General features: G+C 46.2%; 3 protein-coding genes across 8 annotated transcripts; 2 read left to right on the forward strand and 1 right to left on the reverse strand.

Annotated features, from left to right (window-relative positions):
* Positions 1-4,968: 4,968 nt before the first annotated feature.
* ncaph2 (non-SMC condensin II complex, subunit H2) lies at positions 4,969-13,354 on the forward strand. Of its 3 annotated transcripts, none has more exons than XM_084039124.1 (20): positions 4,969-5,199; positions 5,435-5,499; positions 6,060-6,208; positions 6,306-6,407; positions 6,481-6,542; positions 6,618-6,690; positions 6,791-6,844; positions 6,948-7,027; positions 8,098-8,249; positions 8,343-8,554; positions 8,763-8,826; positions 8,917-9,018; positions 9,091-9,135; positions 9,302-9,372; positions 9,456-9,570; positions 9,643-9,726; positions 9,817-9,863; positions 10,134-10,235; positions 10,314-10,463; positions 12,740-13,354. In XM_084039124.1, exons 3-20 carry the CDS (start codon positions 6,101-6,103, stop codon positions 12,869-12,871), a joined length of 1,755 nt encoding a protein of 584 aa, XP_083895250.1. In that variant the 5' UTR covers positions 4,969-5,199; positions 5,435-5,499; positions 6,060-6,100; the 3' UTR covers positions 12,872-13,354. The 3 variants fall into 3 exon arrangements, with proteins under 3 accessions (XP_083895250.1, XP_083895252.1, XP_083895251.1); XM_084039125.1 differs by having other exon boundaries at positions 4,983-5,121; XM_084039126.1 differs by lacking the exon at positions 5,435-5,499.
* A 139-nt stretch (positions 13,355-13,493) lies between these two features.
* sco2 (synthesis of cytochrome C oxidase 2) lies at positions 13,494-15,861 on the reverse strand. Of its 2 annotated transcripts, none has more exons than XM_084039129.1 (2): positions 15,460-15,861; positions 13,494-14,396 (listed from the first exon to the last, which is right to left on the reverse strand). In XM_084039129.1, the coding sequence occupies exon 2, from the start codon at positions 14,393-14,395 to the stop codon at positions 13,580-13,582; it is 816 nt and encodes a 271-aa protein (XP_083895255.1). In that variant the 5' UTR covers position 14,396; positions 15,460-15,861; the 3' UTR covers positions 13,494-13,579. The 2 variants fall into 2 exon arrangements, with proteins under 2 accessions (XP_083895255.1, XP_083895256.1); XM_084039130.1 differs by lacking the exon at positions 15,460-15,861 and adding an exon at positions 14,949-15,449.
* A 408-nt stretch (positions 15,862-16,269) lies between these two features.
* On the forward strand, positions 16,270-24,577 carry LOC311032385 (uncharacterized protein). 3 transcript variants are annotated; one of them, XM_084039131.1, is made up of 10 exons: positions 16,270-16,394; positions 18,129-18,356; positions 18,907-19,116; positions 19,212-19,286; positions 19,614-19,913; positions 21,129-21,213; positions 21,290-21,479; positions 21,683-21,817; positions 22,754-22,883; positions 23,989-24,577. In XM_084039131.1, exons 2-9 carry the CDS (start codon positions 18,305-18,307, stop codon positions 22,856-22,858), a joined length of 1,152 nt encoding a protein of 383 aa, XP_083895257.1. In that variant the 5' UTR covers positions 16,270-16,394; positions 18,129-18,304; the 3' UTR covers positions 22,859-22,883; positions 23,989-24,577. The 3 variants fall into 3 exon arrangements, with proteins under 3 accessions (XP_083895257.1, XP_083895258.1, XP_083895259.1); XM_084039132.1 differs by lacking the exon at positions 22,754-22,883; XM_084039133.1 differs by lacking the exon at positions 21,129-21,213 and having other exon boundaries at positions 21,271-21,479.
* The last annotated feature ends 376 nt before the right edge of the window (positions 24,578-24,953 follow it).

Raw genomic sequence — 24,953 nt, forward strand, 5'->3', positions numbered from 1 at the left:
CCTGGTTTCAAGTCAGAAATACAGTATCCGCCGCTATTTTCTCCCAAAAATTATATCAAGCCAAAAAATGTGGAAATCTGGCGAGTAAATTCTCACAAGTTTAACTGTTTTGAAGATGTTTCCAACGTCCTCAAAGACTCCTCCATCCTGCCAGAACCACAAATATTCAGTCCAGTAGAAGATTATTTATTTTTTTATATCTTCGTTCCATCAAACAAAGATGGCGACCAGAGGGGACGCACACTTCTTCACCTTTTCTTGTTGTTAACACCAAGTTGTTCTTTAGAATCTACGTTTTTCTGATATTCTACGATGTTTTTGTGAGTAATAAGGTGGATGAAGAGAAAGAAAGTCTCCTTCCGCTGAAGTGCAGTTAAGCCTTCAAAATATCCAAAACAAGAACCAAAAAAGGTAAGAAAAAGGCTTTCCGCCTCCCGCGGAGATGAAATCGTAGACAAGGGATCCGAGCTAATAGGCTAATTATGAGTAACAAACAGATCAGGTGTGAGACTAATGACGGTCTTTTAACAGCTTTGACTGTCGGAGGAAAACAGTAAGTAGTAGCTTACAGTGTAATGAGACGTAGAAGGTGTAGCGGAGGTGTGTCAGTCAGTGGGGGGGGGGGGGGGGGCAAACAAGCGGCACACAATTAACGGAAACATAAATATCTGGCTGTGCTTAAGCAAGCCATTAATCAGATATAAATAGAGCGAAGGAGCCCTTTGTGATTAACGAGGTGAGACTCGCTGCTAATTACTGTTTCCCTCTCGTCTGGTAATTAGGTTGGTGCGTTGAATGGGGATGAACGAGACTGCCCTGACCTCCCCCCCCAACACACACACACACACACACACACACACACACACACACACACACACACCTCAGTTGTTGTGTTTCATTGTGTGACGACACATGTCTTCCTGTCTCTTTTCCTGCAGTGGTTTTTATTATAATGACCTTCTTCTTATGATCACGTGAGGAAAAAATCCAATTCATGTGAAATTGGCCAATTAGAGACTCGGACCTGTTGGTACGACCTCAACTTTTCTTTTTTTTTTATAGTTGCATAAACAAGCAATTTAGTTTTATTGGAGGAAAAACTGCCTGAATGCAGTTTAATTATTAGTGCAAGTTTAAATTTGAAAGCCAGAAATATTTCAGAGCAGAAGAATAATGGATTGTTTGTCAATCACTGAAAAACATGCAATTCATCAAATTGTATTTTGCTTTTTGGCTTTAGTTATTTAAAGTAAAGCCACCATTACATTCTCCAATTAAAGTTTCTCAAATTCTGAAATTTGCTCCTTCGTTGCATTTTATAATGAAAATGATTATGGCTTGTAATTTCAAGTCATCCTTAGCTATTTATATGTAATATTTGAATGTATGGATCAGCATGATAGCCTCGAACGCTACTTGAGAGTTGAAAAGCCAGTAATGATTTATATGCAGATTTTCTATCACATAAACATTTCTAATAAGGTTCCTATCATTTTTTTCAAAAATTTTGTTTACTTCGCTGTAATCTATTTTTTTTAAATCCAAAGAGAAGTTGGGGAAAAACATCTGACTGAGATTATTCTGCCTTCAGAGAAATGAGACCAATGAGATTGTTCTGCCTGCCTGAAAATCCGGCTCCACGGGGACTTTGCCTTTATGAGTTTGGTGACAACTGTGATGGATGCACAGCTGCACCACCTACAACACACACACACACACACACACACACACACACACACACACACACACACACACACACACACACACTGCTGATATACAAGTGTAATCCATTACTACACACTTACACCAATTGTCTTCACTTGGAAGTGGCTGCTATGACCTTTTTATGGGAAATGAAAATAAGTGGAGGCGCAGAACAGCCGATATTGGATTCTGTTGTTAATTAATGTGTGTATTATCCGGGCGGATGAAGCCGAGGGCGGGGGGGGGGGGAGTTAATTGAATTACAGTCAGCGAGTTGGATAATGCACTGTTGTAATTGTTGGACTGTATAAGACAGTGCTCACATTAGGGAGACGGAGAGGCAGGCCTGATTCGCTCCCAGAGAAGAGGAAGAAATGACTTGTTTGGTTTTGGGGGGTGTGAGGCATGAATGAGTTTCTGATTTCACCCCTGGGATGGCAAACTGTAAACATGTGCACCGCTCCTTATTTACTTCCAGCACTTTAGCAGCACACAGACAAACTAACACATTACAATATTAGTTGCATTTCATGGGATCTTCCGCAGACTAATACAACAGATAATGTTTCAAAGCCCCCGCGAGCTCACCTACCCGCTCTCTGAATTCATTCCATGTTGCCTTTATTTGGACTTATTTTCTTACATCTAGGTTGTATTATCAAATTTGGTCCAACACAAAGGAAACCTGGCCCAGGGCTCAGTGTCGCAAAGCAATAAGCCTGTTTCAATGCTGATGTTTTCATCCAGCGAATTCTGTTTTCCCTATTTGTTTTGGATCAATCCGAGCATATTAATGAGCCGCCTTTATTTAAAATATGTTAATATATTGCATTAATATCACAAATGTAGAAAATGATTATTTTTGTACCATGGGGGGAGCTTTCTGACAGCTTTGGTGGACCCGCGCATAGACGCTTTTCTTTCTAAAGGATGTGCTGCCATCGTGTGGTCAACTCCAGTATTACATATCCTAAATAAGATGCTCTTTCAGTCAGGATGTAAAGGCAATTTAATATCATAGTGTAGTACAACTTTAAAAATGTATTATCTAGTATGTATTAATGTTATAGTATACTGCCATAAAAAAATCATAATTGAGGATTTCATGAAAATATCATTAAAATATTTAATGGTAGTGTGCTATTATATATATCCATCCATCCATCCATTTTCTACCGCTTATCCTGTATTTTAGGGTCACGGGTTATATATATACAGTGGTGTGAAAAAGTATTTGCCCCCTTCCTGCTTTTTTCTTTTTTTGCATGTTTGTCACACTTAAATGTTTCAGATCATCAAACAAATTTTAATATAAGGCAAGGATAACTCAAGTAAACACAAAATGCAGTTTTTACATGAAGGTTTGTATTATAAAGGGAGAAAAAAATCCAAACCTTCATGGCCCTGTGTGAAAAAGTATTTGCCCCTCCAGTTAAAACATAACTTAACTAAGGTTTATCACACCTGAGTTCAATTTCTCTAGCCACCCCCAGGCCTGATCACTGCCACACCAGTTCCCAATCAAGAATTCACTTAAATAGGACCTGCCTGACAAAGTGAAGCTCCTCAAAAGCAAGACATCATGGTGAAAACCAAAGAAATTCAGGAACAAATGAGAAAGAAAGCAATTGAGATCTATCAGTCTGGAAAAGGTTATAAAGCCATTTCTAAAGCTTTGAGACTCAAGAGAACCACAGTGAGAGCCATAATCCACAAATGGCGAATACATAACACCGTGATGAGCCTTCCCAGGAGTGGCCGGCCGACCAAAATGACGCCAAGAGTGCAGCGACGACTCATCCAAGAGGTCACAAAAGACCCCAGAACAACATCAAAAGAACTGCAGGACTCACTTGCATCAATTAAGGTCAATGTTCATGACTCTACCATAAGAAAGACACTGGGCAAAAATGGCCTACATGGCAGAGTTCCAAGACGGAAACCACTGCTGAGCCAAAAAAATATTAAAGCTCGTCTCATGTTTGCCAGGAAACATCTTGCTGATCCCCTTTTTCTTGCTGAACACTTTTGGGAGAATACTTTGTGGACTGACCAGACAAAAGTTTAACTTTATGGAAGGTGTGTGTCCCAATACATCTGGCGTAAAAGTAACACCGCTTTTCAGAAAAAGAACATCATACCAACAGTAAAATATGGTGGTGGTCTGGGGCTGTTTTGCTGCTTCAGGGCCTGGAAGACTTGCTGTGATAAATGGAGCCATGAATTCTGCTGTCTACCAACAAATCCTGAAGGAGAATGTCCGTCCATCTGTTCGAGACCTCAAGCTGAAGCGAACTTGGGTTCTACAGCAGGATAATGATCCAAAACACACCAGCAAGTCCACCTCTGAATGGCTAAAGAAGAACAAAATTAAGACTTTGGAGTGGCCTAGTCAAAGTCCTGACCTGAATCCTATTGAGATGCTGTGGCATGACCTCAAAAAGGCGGTTCATGCTCGAAAACCCTCCAATAAGGTTGAATTACAACGACTGTCAAAAACCTCATTAAAGAAGTTGGAGGTGATTGAAGCTCAGGCTTTGAGACTGTGTTGTGGTGCTTTTAAAACAACTCCTGTGTCTGCTCTTCAGGTAGAGATGGGGGAGATGCCGCTGCAGATTAGACGGAAACAGCTGAGGTTAAACTACTGGACAAATCTGCAAGGGCATAGTGAGGACAGACACCCAACTAAAAAGGTAGTGCAACCATGCTGGGAGAGTGAAAGGAGTTAGGTTTAAATCAGAAAACATTTATTCCTACAGAAGCAATATCAATAACACCACCTTGGTTATTCCCCCCAATGACAATTCATTTATTTTTGTTGGAAGAAATCCGTACATTACCTGGAAATATTGTTAATTTGGCTGAAAATAGAATACAAACACAATATCAAACATATGTACCAGTATACACGGATGGATCAAACATTGTATAGATTTGAAAGAAGGTATTTAACGGTAGCATTTATGTGGATACCAGCTGACAGAGGGATTAAAGGCAATAAAAAAGCAGACAAATTGGCAAAACAGTCACTAAAGCAGGAACACATAATGAACATTTAATTTAGCAAAGCAGAAGCAAGAGATATAATTAAGAAAAACATCATAAAAGAATGGCAACACAAATGGGAAACAGATGTTACAGGACGACATCTTTATTCAATACAGTAGGTGGCGGTAATGCACCTTAACGCTGGTTGCCAACCGCCAAAAAAAAACCCACGAAGAAGAAGAAGAAGAAGCAGCAGAAGCAGAAGAAGAAGAAGAAGAGACTTGCGCGGGACTTTTGACTGTTATGCTAGCTCGCTCGCTGCTAGCTGCTCCAGCAGTTACAGCGGTTGGTCGTGTTCTCATCGTCGTCATCTTCTTCTTTCTCTGCGGATTTTTTCTCCCGGAAGCAGCGGAACAACGTCACGTTAACGTAAATGTATTAAGATGAGGTCCTAGTCCGGGTAGACTCGGCCGATCCGACTGTCGGATTAACGTCGTGGTTGACTCGGTGGGTTGTATGAGAAGACTCTTTGCTGGGTTCCCGTCCACCTGACGGACCGCTAGTTAACTAAAACGGGATGTATTCGGTGTCATTTAATACCGATTAGTCGTTATTGTCCCGTTCAAACCAGCTAACGAGCTAACGGACGTTATCCTTAAAATGACCCTCATTTAAACGGAGTCTGGTGGATCTTCGTCTTTGTGAAACGTAGAGCTCATCGATACTTATTGATCCTCATCAGATCTCCTTCCACTAGTGGGAAGTACACGGAGTACACATCCTCTCGTACTTCTCTACACATCTGAGGTATTTGTACTTCCCTTGTGTTTGATACTTTCACTTCACGAGATTTCAGAGGGAAATACTGTTTATGTTGTACCATTTACTTTATAAATGAAGTGTTTTTCTCTACCAGAATACTGTGTAAGAATAATAAACTCTTATGAGTACAGACATTAATACTCCGGTAGAAGTACAAATACTTTGGTAGAAGTAGAAGTACTGATTCTACATCTGTACTCGAGTAGAAGTGTAAAAGTACTGAAATGTACTCAAAGTAGAAAGTAAAAGTATCCCTGTGAAGTACATTTCTACTGGCTGTTTTTTACAAGTGTAACTGAATCTCTTAATAATAAAATAATCAATCATTTCAATTGCATTGAAACTAAAGTAAGGAGCCCGTTTTAAAAATGTGAGGAGTAGAAAGTGCAAACTCAAGTAGAGATAAATGATACTTCCACCCAAGTACAGTAAAGAAGTATTTGTACTTTGTAACTTCCCTCCTGAATATAATGTGTTCCAGAGTACTTTTACTAATAATCTGAGTACATTTAGCTGCTGATACCCGTCTACTTTCTAATTTCCAGGACCCAAGCGCTTCCCAGCAGCTGATTGGTTCCCAGCTGTCATGGAGTCCACAGAGAGCCGATTCGCTCACCTGCTGCAGCCAATCAGAGAGCTGACAAAGAACTGGGAGATTGACGTGGCGTCCGAGTTAAATGACTATTTAGAAGAGGTGAAGTCTCTATAATGGGATTAGGATTATATATTATTAGTCATTATTATTTAATATTAATTATATTATATATGATGATGATGCGTTTGTGTCTCAGCTGGATGACATGTGCATCACCTTCGACGGCGGGAAAACCAGACTGAACTTTGCAGAAGCAGCGTTGTTGATCCAGGGATCCACCTGCATCTACAGCAAGAAGGTACACACACACACACACACACACACACACACACACACACACACTGCTGTATTAACCCGTCTGTGTGTTGCAGGTGGAGCTGCTACATAGTCTGGTCTATCAGACACTGGACTACATCAACGACAGGAACAGGAAGTAGGTGGGACTTTGGGGTGTGAGGGAGCGTCTGATTGGCCGGATCGTGTGATTCTGACGTTTGTTTCCTGACAGACGCAACAAACAGTCGGCAGCGTCTCCGGGGGACGGAACGGCAGGGGAACAGGACGGCGAGGACGAGGTGGAGGTGAGACACCATCAGCTACCTCATGATCCACATATACCGACCACAAGGCATTCTGGGTAACGTAGGATCTCAATGAGCCCCTCGTCTGTGTCTCCTTCAGTTCAGTCCGCTGGACGTCGACGTCTCCAGCTCACGAAAGACCAACGGCAACACGGTGAGACAGGGACCTGTCTGTCTCTCTGCAGACGGTGGGTTTGTTACCGTCTGTCTCTCCACAGTTACTGATGATTTCGTCTGTCCTCTGGGTTGCGGTCCAGGTGGTGGACGTGTCCCCCCTCCCTCCAGAGTCTCTGATTCCTCTTGAAGCCTCAGAGAAGACCAGACTCCCTCTGATCAGGTCTGGAGACAAACTGTGTGTGTGTGTGTGTACTTTTTCAAATAAAAAGAGAACGCAAAAAATGTCATTACTGACTTTATTTTTAATCGAAAATCTTAGAACAATAACATATTAATCAGTAAATAAAATAAAATACCACAAAGACAAGCTTTTCTAATGCACACAATTTTAAAATAATGCATGTATGCATTTTACAGCACTGGGAAAAAGATAAGGGACCACTTCAGATTTATTGTAAATCAGCATGGCTACATGTATGGCAAAAGGTTTAAAAAACACTCTGAAAATATAAATAAATCAGCTCTATTTTTTTTCTTCCAGAGCTACTTTTGTTAAGAGTGAAGGGGGGTGGCGTTTGCTTTTAGCACTGAATGTGGCTTTTCTTCCTGAGTAAATGACCTGTCGTTCCCTGAGGTCAGTGTGCAGGTCTGGGTGCTGGTCCTTTAGGTGTTTGGATAAGTCGGAGGTGTTTCCGCCGTTAGCCATGCGTGTTTTAAACACCGTTTACACAGTGGTGCTTCGGCGTTAACGGCCTCGCCTTAAGCATTTGTTTTAAGCTAAAGTACGGCCATATCGCACTTCGCAACCCTGGTTTGTCCACAAGTTGCGGCGTGGTGACGGGTGCAGCAGCCATTCTCCTCTCTCTCTCTCTCTCTCTCTCTCTCTCTCTCTCTCTCTCTCTCTCTCTCTCTCTCTCTCTCTCTCTCTCTCTCTCTCTCTCTCTCTCTCTCTCTCTCTCTCTCTCTCTCTCTCTCTCTCTCTCTCTCTCTCTCTCTCTCTCTCTCTCTCTCCAAGCTTCCTCCTGCTCCGTTTGTTGTTCCAGTCCACGTTGCTCGCTAACTTGCTAGCTGTTTCCTCCGGCTTGCTTGCTTTTTCTTTTTATCTCCCCAAGCTGCGGCTCGCTCCTCGTCCTCTCAGCTGTAGTTACAACGCTGCAAGTACCGGTCCCGTCCAAATGCAATATAGTACCGTTTTAAATGCCTCAGTACCCCGGTACCAAATTAGTACCGGTATAACCGTGCAACCCTAGTGTGTCTGTGTCTGACTGTCTGACTGTCCGTCTGTCTCAGTGTAACGGGGGACGTCGTCTTCAGTCAGAAGGACTTCAAGATTAACCTGTTTGTCCCCGGAGACGAGGACCTGATCCTCCTCACAGCGGGACCAGCTGCTTCCAGGTTCCTGTTGGTTGCTGATCTGCCTCCTGAGTCCCAGCAGCAGAGAGGTACTGGACCTGTACTGGACCTGGGATCACTAATCCAGAATGGAGACATGTCTGCTGGTCCAGGTCCCGTTTAAACATCTCCTCTCGGTCCAGATCCCGGTGCTCCCGTTGACGTGGCGGCAGTTGAAGACGATGGAGGAGAAACCGGAGAGGACTTCCTTCCTGTGGAGGACCACATGGAGCTGGACCAGGTCCAGGACCCGGAGGAGCACGTGGAACGACACCAGGGGCCGAGTGACGGCAGGACGCTAAGAGAGAGACGGCTGGTCGACGTCGTGAAAGCCACGAGTACGGAGACGCCAACGGTATGTCCACCCGGCTCATGACATCATCACAACGTCATGATGTCATTCCTTAAACGCCATTTACAGACGGCTCATCTCTTTCATTCAAGATTTCACTTTAAATTATTTAAATATTTGTTTTGAAATACGTAACTGAAATAATGACTTCACATGACGATGTAGTCCTCATCAGGGATTCATGTGGTTTCTGGTGTGTTTCTGGTCCCAGGTGAACGTGTGGACCCTCCACGACCCGTATGCCGTCCCCGGGGACCTCAGACCCTTCAAACCAGGTGAGCTCCGGACTCTGGGCCGAGTCTTCATTTCTCCGTGGTGATGCGGCAGCGCCGTCTCCGTTGTGACGCTGCTACTTCCTGTTGCAGGAAAGTGCTACAAGGTCCCGGAAGGTCTGGACGACGGAGGGAAGAGGAAGAGGAAGAGAGCCGCTTCACTGCTGGACTTCAGGACCTGGTTCCGGGGGACCTGTGAGGACCACTTTGATCTGGTTTATGTTTCCACTGCGTGATGAGGATCAGGATTGTTTATTTGTCTTTCAGTCGATCGTCCCGAACAGAAGTTAAAGAACGGACCCGCGTTCCCAGGTAGTCATATTTATATACAGAATATCATAAACAGTACACACAGTATATATAAATAATATACACAATATTAAATATATAATTTGTATATGAATAATGTGTACTAATATCAGAAAAAAGAAACTGTTTTAAAGGACGAGTCATGTATTGATTTTGAATCTGGTTCCAGACCTGAACTACATCTACCTGAGCACCATGAAGGACCGCCTCAGGACTCAGAGGAGGATCTACAGGAAGGCGGTAGGTCACCTGGTCTCCAGGGCAACCGGCTGCTCCTCATGACGATGATGATGATGATGATGATGCGGTGTGATGTCACACAGGGTGTGATGATCTCTGATGATGAACTGAGGAGGACCTTCCTGCAGCTGGAGGGGGCGGGGCCACAGCAGCAGGGGGAGGAGCCTGTAGAGGGATTCCGAATTGCTGACCTGCTGGGTAAACGCTGCCTCATAAATGGACAGGAAGTGATGTTGAACATGTGACTAAAACCTAAATGACTCTTTTAAGGTGGTGACGGCGGCGGGGGCGACTCGGACAACGACCAGGAAGTGTTCCCTGACGAGTTTGTGGAACTGGACGCCACGTCACCGGGTCAGGAACCGCCACATTCAATTTGAATGTTTTAATTCCGTTTGATAAACTGAATATTCATCAAATGTATTTATTCTGATTTGGTTTCAGACGCGAGAGACAAACTGAGTTATGAAGATCTGGTGAAGCTTCGTGTGGTACGATCAATACGCCGATCAATCACTAAATACATAACTAAACATGTTTATTCCTGTTTTTATAATATTATATAATAGAATTATATAGATTATCAGCAATATAGATTTTGTGTTATAAGTATTATACTGATTTAAATCATTAATTAAATGATTGATTTCCTTAATGAAAGGTTGTTTTAATAATACATGATTAATAATTATTAATCAATTCTTATTTTGTATCTCTGATCTGATAATAAGTATTAATGAGTGTGTGTTTGGTGTGTTCAGGAGCAGTTGGTGGTGAACTGTCGCGGCTACACGCAGGAGACGGCGCTGTCCCGCCGGGTCAAAGACTGGGAGGACAAGATCCGACCTGAGCTGGTGCTGCAGGTAGACCTCACTGAGAATCCATCCCGGGTCCGGGGTCCCGGGTCTCTGTGTTCACCGTCCCTCCTCTTTGTCTTGCAGGAGCAGCGTACGGTGTTTGACATCCACGACTACGGCAGCCGCATCATCGCAGCGCTGAGCGGCGTTGGCCGGCGGCGCTCCTTCGCCTCGATCGTCGCCGGACTCGACAACTTCGAAGCCTGCAAGTACATGCTGGCGTCACTGCAGCTGGTAAATATTATATATCATATTCATAAATAAATATATATATATATATATAATATCCAGTTAGAAGAAGATGCTGGTCCTGGATCAGCAGAACTCCATTCAGAAAACCAGGAAAACAACGGGGCAGCTCTGATCAGAGACCAGATGTTCTGATAATATGACTCAGCATCTTTTCTGAATCTGTCCAAGCGTCTCCTGTAATCCATCAACACATGATCCACCAGAGACCATGTGTTGGAGTCTTTCTGTCTCCCTGCTGCAGTACCACTCTCCACCTGAACTGGTACTGAGTGTGAGCAGTGGGGGCGCTGATTTATAGAAACATTCATTAAAGGGATAGTTCGGAATTTTGGACATAAGACCTATTTTCCAACTCGCGTTCGAGACGTCTGGAGACGTTCAGTTCTTCTAGTTGCCAAGTTCACTTATGCTATGGCTAGCGCAAGTAAATGGTTCTAGTTTTAGCATGGCATTAAAAACACTCATACCGACTCCACAGTGCACCCGAGGCAAATCCATTGTAACGGCAGACTATCGATGTACATATGTGTTGATGTTTGAAATAAAACCAACCTTTAAGGATTTATGTCTCAGCAGCAGCAGCAGCGTCATACTTCCTAGTAGGCTATGGCAGCGGCGGAGTGATATCACCTAGCACTTATAAGTTACCGGTTCTATAATAGTTTGTTTACCTGCTGTCATTGCTACAGACGCAGAGTAGCCTGCAGTGCTAGCTTCTTCAATCTCACAGAAATGGACACTTTTGGAGAATATACTGAAACTTTTGAAGACTCTGATGAGGAGTTTTTTTTCCACCCAAACCCAACCGTACCTGTACGAGCCTGAATATACAGAGGAAGAATTGGGCGAGAGGGATGCTCAAAGGGCAGAACGTGAACGAGCGTCTGTGGAGACCGAACGAACGGAGACAGGTGGTGCCAGGAGGGAATCCCTGTAACGCGTCCGAGGGTTTACGGGTCTACGGACGGAGCAGAGGTCTGGGTTCGCGGTGCGTAATTGTGGCTTCGCGTGGCCGTGGGCTGCCCGGTGTTTGCGTGAGCTCCGAGGGCTTTTCAGACAGCCTTGGGGGATTAAGGGCCAACAAATCGGCGGTGTTCAGGTGTGTATTTACTGGCTGGATTCCGAGCAGCATCTTAGAGTTTTGAGTCCGACGGAGCAAAGTAAAATTCCGCTGCTGCTGAGAAACTAGTCCCTCAAAAAATGGATGATTCATGCGATGCGAGGTTAGTTTTGTTTAAAATATTATTCTATTAGAGGTGTAACGATTCATTCGATTAATCGATGAATCGATTGTCAGTCCTATAGATTCTACTAAATCGATATGCTAAAATAAATAAATAGAATGAATCGTTTTGGCTTCACCAATAATCCATATAAATGCATTTAATCGGATGAATCGTGATTCTTACTTATGATTAATGTTTTAATACGTTTAAGACACTCTCCCCTGCCAGCATGTAGTCTATTGAATAATGTTAAAAATAACTGAGTAATGTTTAATTACATTTTTGTATTCAGCATAAAATATTATGCAGGTTTACTTTTTTATAGAATAAATGTTATTTTTCACATTTCAGAAGAATACAGATAGTCTCACTCGCATTATTGCATGTTTATTTCATGGATAAAGAATTTTGGTTACGTTACTGAATCGAATCGTGGTTTACAGAATCGAATCGAATCGTTACAAAAGAAAAAAATCGTCCTTGAATCGAATCGCCAACTACTGTAACGTTAATCGAATCGAAGTGAAGCCAAAGATTCACACCCCTATATTCTATCAACACAGATATGTACATCGACAGTCTAGTGTTTTAATGGATTTGCCTCGGGTGCACTGTGGAGTCGGTATGAGTGTTTTTTAATGCCATGCTAGCTAGAACCATTGACTTGCGCTAGCCATAGCACAAGCGAACTCGGCAACTAGAAGAACTGAATTAAATTTCTTGAAAACGTCTCGCACACACCGGCTGACTTGGAAAATAGGTCTTATGTCCAAAATTCCGAACTATCCCTTTGAACGCTGTTTCCGTCTCCCTGCTGCAGTACCACTCTCCACCTGAATGGTTACTGAGCTGGGGAGGCGTTTTTTAAAAAAAAATTTTTTTTACCAAAAATAAGTCATTAAAGGCTGTTTAACATGAAATATCAAAGAAATCCCACAAACTCAACTAGAGACATAACATTACAGCAAACAAGGTTATTTTTCATGAATAGATTCTAACGGCTTGTAACGGAACGTTTCCTCCGTCCCTCAGGCCAACGACTACACGGTGGAGGTGGACGAGGGCGGCGGCGGCGTGGAGGAACGGCTGGACTCGATGGGTCTGACACTGCTCAGCACTCAGCAAGCCACGGACAGGTTCAACACTCTGACGGCCTCCACATGAAGGAGGTTGTACTCACTGTGTACACATATACATATATATATGTATATTTGTGTACATGTACTCATGTCCAGTTAACACTTTAATGTGTCACAGTCTACTGAATCATGATAATAATCAAAATAACAAACAGAATTATGCTGAAATTTTGTCCAACACTTTAATAAAAACTAAAGCTGGATCTGATTTCTCTTTTATGGACAACAGACCCCCCCCCCCCAAAAAAAAACAAATAAGTTGCATGATAAATAAACAAACATGCCAATAATGGCAAGAAAATAAATGTTGGCATTAAAGAATTAAGTCTGCTTTCAATCTCTATTTAAATTTTCTTCACATTTGTATTCATTCCCATTTATTACCTAGATTTACATTTCAATTGTATTTTTAAATAGTAATTCTGTATTTTCTTTATTATTTTCTGCAGCGTTTAAGATGAAATGTTCCATCAGAAAACAAACGGATCAGAACTGAATCCAGATTTTGGTTCTACATGTAAATGGTATTAAAGTCATTTTATGCAACTAATTATTTTAATTATGAATTTGATCTGAATTTATTATAAAATTTGTTGAACAGAGAAACAAAACGACATGTGGAGAATGTTGGTTGTTGGTTTTTAGTAACTGAGAATGAATCGTCTGAACAACATGAGATCCTCATGTCTTTAGTCTTGTTTTGGTGGTCTGACCTGATCCCCTAGAGACCGGTCTACAGTGGGACGTAGTTCTTCATGTGGTTCCTGACGCTCTCTTTGATCTGGTCCTGGTCCTTCATCCGGTTGTAATAATCCAGGAACAGCCCGTCAGGACTGACCAGGTAGATCAGGATGGTGTGATCCACGATGTAGTCCCCGTCCTCGTCCTTGGGCCCGGGGCTGGCGTAGACTCTGTAGTCCCGCCCCGCGTGCTTCACCTCCTCTGAGGTCCCCGTCAGCCCCACCAGACGGGGGTGGAAGTCTGTGACGTAGCGGGCCAGCGCCGCCACATCGTCCCTCTCCGGGTCCACCGTGACAAAGACCGGCTGGACAGGGGGCAGCGAGGAGTCCTGGTCCAGAGCCGCCACCACGGCGCTCAGCTTGTCCAGCTCGTCGGGACAGATGTCAGGGCAGTGCGTGAAGCCAAAGTACAGCAGGACCCAGCTGCCCAGGAAGTCCCCCTTGGTCCTGCGCTGGCCCCGGTGGTCCAGCAGGCTGAAGCCCCCCTGACCCAGAGCCACCTGCTGCAGCTGCTCCGTCCGCCGCCGCCGCAGCCGCCCCTGCTTCTCCGAGTACACGACGCCCCACGTGGCCAGCAGGCCGCCAGCCAGCAGCAGGGTCACCGCCACGCGAGTCCTCAGCCTCACGGAGGGGTCGCGACCCTGAGACAGGAAGCACCGGCCCGTCGGCTGGGGGGGGCGCCGAGCACGCAGGAGGCTGACCGATGCATTCTGGGAGCTCAGCGAGCACACGGACGTCCTCCGGACACCAGGGAGGATTCTCAGGAGTCCTCCACGCAGATCACCCACAATGCACCTGAGCCCCAACATCCTGCAACACAAACAACATGGTAACGATACGTCCCACAGTGTACAAATACTCCTACAGGCAGGGACAAGTACTGCGTTCGTGTATCAATTAGTTAAATCAATAATAATAATAATCACATACATATACAACGTGTACACCTTACAGCTGTCTTGTTCATTAGTAAAAAGTATCAATTAGTTAAATCAATAATAATTATGATCACATAGATATACATCGTGAACTCAAAGTACCTAAAAATGCGTACATATGACTTCAAATAAACATACCGTAAATAAACAAATCAACAAAACATAAAAACTGAGTTCATATAATCATGGACTATAAATATTCATGTTACAATGTCTATATTCTGGAAGTACACTAGGATTTATATTGGCCAAATATATTATTGAACGGGTTCTGATGAAACACGGCTAAAGTTTTAGGCAATTCATCGCGTTTTTCTAACTTTAGACCCGCCTGAGCTCGACCCGAACCCCCTGAAGGCTCGCTGAGAGGTTCCCCGGTCCCCCCCAGAGTGTCTATGTTCGTATTAGTGATAAGGCAGACTACCGTTTATTAAACCAGGATCAGAAATCACGGGTTCGTCCGGCCATCCGAACAGGACTGGCGCGTAATAAACTACGTCACTACTCACAGCTAACACACAACCACATGCTAACGTGCTAAAAAAAAAAAAACATGCTAACGTGCTAAGATGCTAACCCTCAGTCACCTCAACCTGCTGCCGTGAAGCTAACATGCTAACCCTCAGTCAACTCAACCTGCTGCCGTGGAGCTAACATGCTAACCCTCAGTCACCTCAACCTGCTGCCGCGAAGCTAACATGCTAACCCTCAGTCACCTCAACCTGCTGCCGCGAAGCTAACATGCTAACCCTCAGTCACCTCAACCTGCTGCCGCGAAGCTAACATGCTAACCCTCAGTCACCTCAACCTGCTGCCGCGAAGCTAACATGCTAACCCTCAGTCACCTCAACCTGCTGCCGTGAAGCTAACGCTACATGACCGGCCGGCGTTAGCACAGCCAGCTAACCCCGTGAGCTTCCGTTTCATAAACTCACCTTCTGTCTCGAAAACGGCACCGACCTGAGTTCAGTCATGTAGCGTCACTGTCCGGGTCAAACTGAGCTGAGTTCAGTCATGTAGCGTCACTGTCCGCTGTTTTCACCTAATAACCGACCTGAGTTCAGTCATGTAGCGTCACTGTCCGGGTCAAACTGAGCTGAGTTCAGTCATGTAGCGTCACTGTCCGCTGTTTTCACCTAAAAACCGTTAACGTTCGCTGATTCTGCTAAACAGAGGAATTATTACTGCAATAAAAGTACTAATACCACCCTTTAAAAATACTGTCACAGTAAACGTACTAATACCACACAGTTAAAAAATACTCCGTCACTGTAAAAGTACTAATACCGCAGTAAAAATACTGCGTTCGGTTGTGAATTTAAATCAGCAGATTCGTGTGTTTCCTGAATAGTGAAGCACAGATGGCCACCAGATGGCGCCATATTAATGAGACGTTATTAGATCACCATGTTATCAGCATTGTATGTTCCTGATCCTGTTATTATTTATAATTCATTGTGTGGTTACCATGTATACATTTGTGATGTGCAATAATATATTTATTTATCTGCCCGAAAACGAAACAATTGGCTACACAGGTATGTTGTAGGGTATGTTGAAAATACATGTAGAAAATTATTATTATTTTTATAATTTTTTGTTTGATGAGCATCACTTAGAAGAACAAATTATTGATTTAATGTTTGATTGATCAGAAGCAGCCAGAGACGATGAAGACGAGTCCTGCAGCTTCATCGTGTATTCATGTCACAGCCTCCAACATCGAGTGACGTCGCTCTGCATCACACAGGAGTAAATATAGGCCAGCAGGAGGAGGAGGAGGAGGATGTTGAGGAGGAGGGGGAGGAGGGTCTGCAGTCAACCCTTCATCACCAGGAGAGCTGCAGCAGACTGAACAACTCAACACCAGGTATTTATTGATCCCGTGTCTTCTTCTTCCTGTTTGGATGATTGTTGGGTGAAGACGAGCAGCGATGAAGGCCGACGATGTTGGAGCTGCCAGCCGATGGCAGCAGCTTAAAGGCACAGTTCACCATGTTAGCTACCGTGCTGGTTTCTGTGAACGGTGAACTCCGGCTGACTCGCCTCCATGTTTGTTGACATGGAGGCCAGTCAGCCGGAGTTCACCGTTCACGGCAGGAAGTCAAAGTGTTTACGCTAAATGTTCACACGTAAAAAGACACGGATCTCTGAGATTCAGACATGAATATGTAAATACAGACATGAATGCAGTCCTGGCATGGTTAGCCTAGCTTAGCATAAAGACTGGAAGCGGGGGAAACGGCTAGCCTGGCTCTGTTCGACATACCCACGTACCCATGACATACCCTAGTATGTACCTACGATGTACCCACATACCCACGACATACCCTAGTATGTACCTGCAATGTACCCACGTACCCACGACATACCCTAATAAGGACCTACGATGTACCTACGACGTACCCACGACATACCCTAGTATGTACCTACAATGTACCCACGTACCCACGACATACCCTAGTATGTACCTACAATGTACCCACGTACCCACGACATACCCTAGTATGTACCTACGATGTACCCACATACCCACGACATACCCTAGTATGTACCTACGATGTACCTACGACGTACCCACGACATACCCTAGTATGTACCTACAATGTACCCACGTACCCACGACATACCCTAGTATGTACCTACGATGTACCTACGACGTACCCACGACATACCCTAGTATGTACCTACAATGTACCCACGTACCCACGACATACCCTATTATGTACCTACAATGTACCCACGTACCCACGACATACCCTAGTATGTACCTACGATGTACCTACGACGTACCCACGACATACCCTAGTATGTACCTACGATGTACCTACGACATACCCTACATACCTACAATGTACTCTTTGATGTACTCTACAGCATACCCTAGTATGTATTCTACAACATACCCTAGTATGTACTCTACGGCATACCATAGTATGTACTCTACCTCGTACCCTATGTACTCTACGTCGTACCCTAGTATGTACTCTACGACATACCCTAGTATGTATTCTACGACATACCCTAGTATGTACTCTATGACATACCTAGTATGTACTCTACAACATACCCTAGTATGTAATCTACGACATACCTTAGTATGTATTCTACAACATACCCTAGTATGTACTCTACGACGTACCTAGTATGTACCTACGATGTACTCTATGATGTACTTTACGGCATACCATAGTATGTACTCTACCTTGTACCCTAGTATGTACTCTACGTCGTACCCTAGTATGTACTCTACGACATACCCTAGTATGTATTCTACGACATACCCTAGTATGAACTCTACGACGTACCCTAGTATGTATTCTACGACGTACCCTAGTATGTACTCTACGACGTACCGACAACCAAGATGCATTTCACTGACAAACATCCGCACACAGAGCTTCAGCAGATTCTGGCTTGTCACCATGGCAACAGAAGCTGAGGCTCATGGGTCCTGTAGTATTAAGGACCTGGATCAGCATCGACCCGTGTGATCCAGTATTGGTGCAGCGTTGATGTCGCAGTTCTCTCTCTGACAGCTCCCCTCCTCCTCCTCCTCCTCCTCCACCCCCCTCCCCCTCCTCCTCTCTCTGCTTCCCTCCAGGAGGATGAAGGGGCTGCAGCGGCTCAGCCTACCCGGAGTGTGAGCAGCCTTCCTGGGCTCCGTCTGCCTGGTCCCGTCCCCTTTGTGGAGCTCTGGTCCCCCCTTTTTGGAGCTCTGCCTTTCCCCCCTTGTGGAGCTCTGGTCCTCCACCGGTCTATGTGTCTGTCTCTGAGGACATGGACGGACTCCGGCTGCCTCCCCTCATAGAGGAAGTCCTCGATGTGTCCGGTCAGTTCATCCAGCTGCTGTTCCACATGGGGCCGAACATAACAACCAAAAATAATAGTAAATATAATAATAATAATAACAATAAATATAATAAACACATATACATACATATATATAATAAATATAATAAACAATATATAATAACAATTATAATAAATATAATGATCATTATAATAATATAATAATAATACATGTGATACAAAAATGTAATAATACATATAATTATAATAATAATAATAGTAAATATAATAATAGAGACTAGAGAACGATGAGTTATATGAACTATAAGCGTCGGACCTTTCTCCAACAGAAACAGAAAGACTCAATTATTCTCACTTCCTGCACACCTTTCACAATAAAAGCTGTTTAGTGCTTCCATCTGTTATGGGATGTGAGGAACATGCTTCATCATTCATGTTCCCCTCAGGATGAACTGTAGCAACTTTATATAATATCATATATGTATGTGCCGTGTGTCCTCGCCGTGGCCACCAGGTGGCGCCTCCTCACCGTCCCAGTGTAACTGACTGACTGTTTCTGTCCCATGAAGACGAGCTGTGTGAGCTGAAGGAAGAGAAGCCCGTCATGTTGGAGGAGACGCTGGGAGACGGAGAGAAAGGGCAGCAGGAGGAGGAAGCGGAGGAGGAGGAGGAGGAGGAGGGGGAGGAGCTGAGAGCTCAGGTGTTCCAGCTGCTTCTGGACCTGGACCAGACCCGAGAGGTTTCTCAGGGACACGAGGACAGCTTACTGGAACTGCAGGGTCAGAGAGTGTGAATGAAACATGAATGTCCTCGTCCTCATCTTCATCCTCCTCCTCCTCCTCCTCACCTCCGTCTGTCTCTCCTCTGGTCTCAGGTCAGCTGGAGGATGAGCGGCTGGCCAGCGCTCACCAGGCGGAGAGCTTCACCAGGCAGATCCAGAGACTGCAAGGTGTCGCTACTTCTCTAAAATGTCCTAGTTTGACACAATCAATGTACTTTTCCTGAGTTTTTAACTTCAAAAGAATTCAATACTTTAAATGGATCAATAAATTATCAGGAACGTCTCTGAGAGACAGGAGACACCTTCCTGACATCTTCCTCTCCCTCCTCCTCCTCTTCGTTCTCTTCCTCTCCCTCCCTCCTCCTCCTGTTCCTCCTCTCCCCCTACTCCTCCTCTCCATCCTCCTCTCCCTCCCTCCTCCTCCCCCTCCACTCTCCTTCCTCGTCCTCTCCCTCTCTACTCCTCCTCTCCCCCCCCCCCCCCCCCCCCCTCCAGCTCAGCTCCGGGCGGTCCAGGAGGAGATGGACAGTCTGGAGGAGGAGAAGGAGAGTGAGCTGGGGGAGGTGCATGAGGAGCTCCGCTCTGCTCAGGAGGAGGTGCTACTCCTGCAGCAGGCGGCCGAGGAGTCGGCAGCGGAGCGGGAGAATGACATTGCCTCGCTGCAGGAGGAGCTGTGTCGGCTGAGGGCGGAGCTACAGCGCCTCCACACCACGGCGAGGGAGTACGAGCTGGAGGCGACGACGCTGAGGGCCGAGATCAGCATGAAGAGACAGGAGGGGGACATGGGGGAGACGGGTGAGACAGGAGGGGGATGGGGACACGGGGGAGACAGGAGGGGGGTGGGGGAGACAGGTGAGACAGAAGGGAGATGGTGACTTGGGGGAGACGGGTGAGACAGGTTAGGCAGGACTCGGACATGGTTGAGACAGGTGAGACAGCAGGGGGAGACAGGTTAGACAGGAGGGGGATGGAGGAGACAGGAGGGGGACAGGGACATGGGGAGACAGGTTAGACAAGAGTGGGATGGGGACATAGGAGGGGGAGACGGGTGAGACAGGAGGAGGAGACGGGTGAGACGGGAGCGGGAGACAGGAGGGGGATGGGGACATGGGGGAGACAGGAGGGGGGTGGGGGAGACAGGTGAGACAGGTTAGGCAGGACTCGGACACGGTTGAGACAGGTGAGACAGGAGGGGGAGACAGGTTAGACAGGAGGGGGACGGAGGAGACAGGAGGGGGACAGGGACATGAGGAGACAGGTTAGACAAGAGTGGGATGGGGACATAGGAGGGGGAGACGGGTGAGACAGGAGGAGGAGACTGGTGAGACGGGAGCGGGAGACAGGTGAGACAGGAGGGGGATGGGGACATGGGGGAGACAGGAGGGTGGGGGAGACAGGTGAGACAGAAGGGAGATGGTGACTCGGGGGAGACGGGTGAGACAGGAGGGGGAGACAGGTTAGACAGGAGGGGGACGGGGGAGACAGGAGGGGGACAGGGACATGGGGAGACAGGTTAGACAAGAGTGGGACAGGGACATAGGAGGGGGAGACGGGTGAGACGGGAGCGGGAGGGACATGGATGGAACACGGGTGAGACAGGTGAGACAACCAGGTGAGATAGAGATACAGGTGAGCCAGGTGAGGTAGAGATACAGGTGAGACAAGTGAGGTAGAGATTCAGGTGAGACAGCTGAGATAGAGAGACAGGTGAGACAGGAGAGGTAGTGATACAGCTGAAATAGAGAGACAGGTTAGACAAGAGCGGGACGGGGACATGGGGGAGATAGGAGGGGGAGACAGGTGAGACAGGAGGGGTACGCGGGAGACAGGAGGGACAGGGATGGGACATGGGTGAGACAGGTGAGACAACCAGGTGAGATAGAGATACAGGTGAGACAGGTGAGGTAGAGATACAGGTGAGACAGGAGAGGTAGAGAGACAGGTGAGATAGACATACATCTGAGACAGACACAAAGTCGATGTGTGAGAGTGATCTGTTTGTGTCTTCAGGGGACAGGAGACACCTGAAGGATGGGTTTGTCTCTCTGACTGATGGACATCCGTCTATGAACGTTGACCCGGTGGACAGAGACACGTGAGTGGTCAATCCAGCTGTCAATCATCCTGACGTTCCTGTTTCATGTCCCTGAAGGTCTGGTCTACCTGAACAGGTGTGAGGATGTCTACCTGGCGGTCTCTGACCTGGGCCAACTGAAGGTGGACTCTTACATCAGCCTGTCTCAGTCCGGTCCTGAACACCAAGACAGATCCCTGGAGGAGGAGGACTTTGGCTTGGAGCTCCGTGTCCTGAAGGTCCAACTGAGACAAGCCAAGGAGACGGCTCTCAAAGTTCGGATGGAGGTAAGACAGCCAATAGCTGAGACCCCCAGACCCTGTTAATGACCAGACCCCTACCCCCCTGGAAAGACCAGATCCCTACCACCCTGTAAAGGACCAGACCCCTACGACCATGTAAAGGACAGGTTCAGACCCCTACCACTCTGTATGGATAGAGATAACGGATAAAGGTGTCGCTCTACCCTGCCTGTCTGTCTCTCCTCCAGCGTGACGGTCTGAAGGACCAGCTGGTCGGTCTGCAGCAGCTCTACGACAGCAGCCAGAGGGACCGAGCAGACCTGGACCTGGAGCTGCAGCGCTGCAAGGCCCAGTTACAGGAGCTGGTGGGCAGGAAGTCACAGGTGAGGGTTCAGAGGTCAATGGAAGTCACCTCTTTGTGATTCCAGACACCAAATCTGAAACAACAAGACTGATGTGATGTCCGTCCGTCTGCATGCTGGTTGGCTGCAGGTCTCTGGTTGCCTGCAGGTCTCTGGTGGCCTGCAGGTCTCTGGTGGCCTGCAGTTCTCTGGTTGTCTGCAGGTCTCCGGTGGCCTGCAGGTTTCTGGTTGCCTGCAGGTCTCTGGTGGCCTCGTCCGTCATTCTGCTTCCTGCTGATGTCTTGTTGTGAGCTTCTTCTTCAGTTCACCTGAAACCAGCTGGTTCCTCCGCCCTGAGGTGAGACTTGGGACCTGTTTAGACCTGGGACCTGACTTAGAACTGATAAAGCATGTGGATCTAATCAGAGAGACAAACCTGAAGCTGGAACTGGGACTTGTCTATTGTAACTTGTCTCTGAGACTTGATCTGGTTTTGTGTTTTGAGACTAAATTTGGGACCTCCTTGTTTTGATGTTTGTGACAGTCTGTCTCGATGGGCAACCCAGGACTCGGGACTTGAGGGTCAAAGCTTTAGATTTTAACCTGAGACTTGTAAACCATGACTTGGTCCCTCCTCCGGTCCTCTCCATTATATCATTCTCTTATTCCTGTCCTCCATGTTTGTAGTCCTTTCACCAGTGATCTGTAGACTCTGGTATGCAGACGATGAACCGCTCTCTTTCTTCTTCTTCTTCCCGTCTCTTTCGTCACGTCTTCATCTCATCGCCGTCTCTTTGCTTTCACCTCGCATGACGAACATTTATCAAATTGTCTGTAAATGTTATGGTTTTTGATGCCCGACCCGCCTGCCGATCAATAACTCTCTATGATTTAATCATTCTGACGTTATTATTCTGATTATTTTATGGTTTTCCGCTCCATGATTCCCTACACCCCTACCTTTTGTCTTCTCCCCAGAACTGGTCTGGTCCCTCTGAGCCCCCTGTCCTCTCCACCCCCTTCATAGGAATGATTGTTATAGTGGCCTTGATTTGGTGCTGGTGGGAGGAGCTGGCGTCCTAGAGGGGACCAGGTCTGGTCCGACCAGGTATGGTCACGCTCTTACTTCTCTAGCGGACGCTCGCGTTCTAGTAGCCTCCGAGAGCGGCTGCAACATCATGGGCTCACATCCACCCTAACTGCATATAGAAGCGTAGCCCCGCCACTTCATGTTAGCCCCGCCCCTTCCTGTGTCCCCCACAAGACCTCCTTTCAGAATAAAATGAAACTTTAAGCGCGTTTCCAATCATGCATGCGCATGCATTTGCCTAGCATAACCAGGCATTCTGGGATAAAAACGTCAGAAATGCTGGTGCTAACTTCCCTTTGCGACATGTCACATGGCTTTAAAAACTCGCGGGATCTCCAGGGTACCTCCCTCCGCATGCTTTTCTGCGAGATGGTCTCAAATAAGTGCGGACATAAGACACTCCCCTCAACGTTGCCCTAGTTGGTTAGAATTTCCCACGTGAGAAAATTCCTCGCCTTTGCTCCTCAGCCTCCATCAACAAGGGGAGTTCCAATGCCTCGAATTCGTCCGCGAAGAAGAAAGCCAGTGCCACTGGGCAGGCCATATTCTTTGTGCAAAGTCCGTGAAGTGCACCTGTGTCCGACTTGACGTGGTGGGAACTTGACGTGTTTATGACAAGTTCCAGCGGATCCTCTCAAGTCTCGTGCATGCATAGGCGCAAATGCATGCAATCGGAAACGCAGCCTTTCTCTGTTAAAGTGACAAACATCACATGTGGAATTCAGGGTACAATTCAGATGGGATTCAATTATTATTCATATTTCTCCGTTGACTAGTGGACATATTTATTCTGGACTAAGGTCCCATGGGGGACACAGGAAGGGGCGGGGCTTAGCCTCTTGTTGATTCTTGACTTTGAACGGGACTAGTACGACAGATTTATAATTTCAAGATCCACCACAGGTTAAAGACCCCGGTACAGTTCAGACCACGTAGTTGGACCAAGTCCAGAACCAAAGAGACTTAAAGGCTCCAACTTTGAGCTTCGCTACATTCGTCGCTGCTTTCTTGATCGTCACTTGATGATGTTAAGGCAACGCAAGTCTGAGGATCGTCACTAGGGGACGATGATTTCATCTCAAACCTTCATTTCTTTATCGTGACTCCATCTCTTCCTCGGCAGGGCGACGCCGACGGCTGGAACCTGGCGGTGGCGGTGGTTGCCGTGGCAGCCATTGTAGTTCTGGTGGTCCCCATCTTGACCAGGGCCTGAGGACTACACAGGAAGTGACCTCACAGGGATTGTGGGATTGCCACCACCTCATTCAGCGCTGCTCCTACGTGTTGCTGTCCTGCTTCTTCACCTGAAGGTCCGAGACGCCGACATGATCCGGCTGCCGCTGTGCAGAAGGTCAGCTGGTCCATTTATTGATTGGTCGGTCCGTTTATTGATCGGCTAGTCTGTTATTGGTCGGCTGGTCTGTTTATTGATAGGCTGGTCTGTTTATTGATCGGCTGGGAACTTTTCAAACATTTGCCATCGTGATCCAGAAGTCAAACTGGAAGTTGTCACTTTCCATCATTTTCTTTTTATGTGTAAGTCGTTGTGTTTCCTGCTGCCAGAGGAAACTGATCTACAGTCAGTCTTTAGAGACTTGCATGAAGCAGTACTACCACTGTGTAGAAATACTCAGTTAAAGCTGGGGTATGTAATGTTGGAAAGCTAGCAAGAGAGCTAGCAAGATTTGAAAATAGCACCTCCTCCTGCGTCCTCTAAGCTCCTTCAAGCTGATTCTTCCGGCATCAGCGAGACGTGAAGGCTGTGCACTCGCGCTTAGGTGGGGAGGGCGGGTGCAGAACTAGACATGAAGGCAGCTGATTGTTTTTTTACTCCGACCAATCCGCGCCCTTCGGTGCGAGGGGCGCAGATTGGTTGTTTGTTTTCTCAGTCCCACGGCGGCCACAGAGCTCTGTTTAATTCCATTCCTTTTCCTGATGACATAATGTACTGATCCCTCTGAAATTAGATGGGCCATTTTACCGAGTATAACAAAAAGTGCTTCTGAACAAGATTACATACCCCATCTTTAAAAGTACAAGTCCTGCATACAATAGTAATACTTCAGTAATACTACAGAAGTATTATCA

This window comes from Eutrigla gurnardus (genome assembly GCF_963514095.1).
Source record: "Eutrigla gurnardus genome assembly, chromosome: 21".
NCBI lineage: Eukaryota > Metazoa > Chordata > Actinopteri > Perciformes > Triglidae > Eutrigla > Eutrigla gurnardus.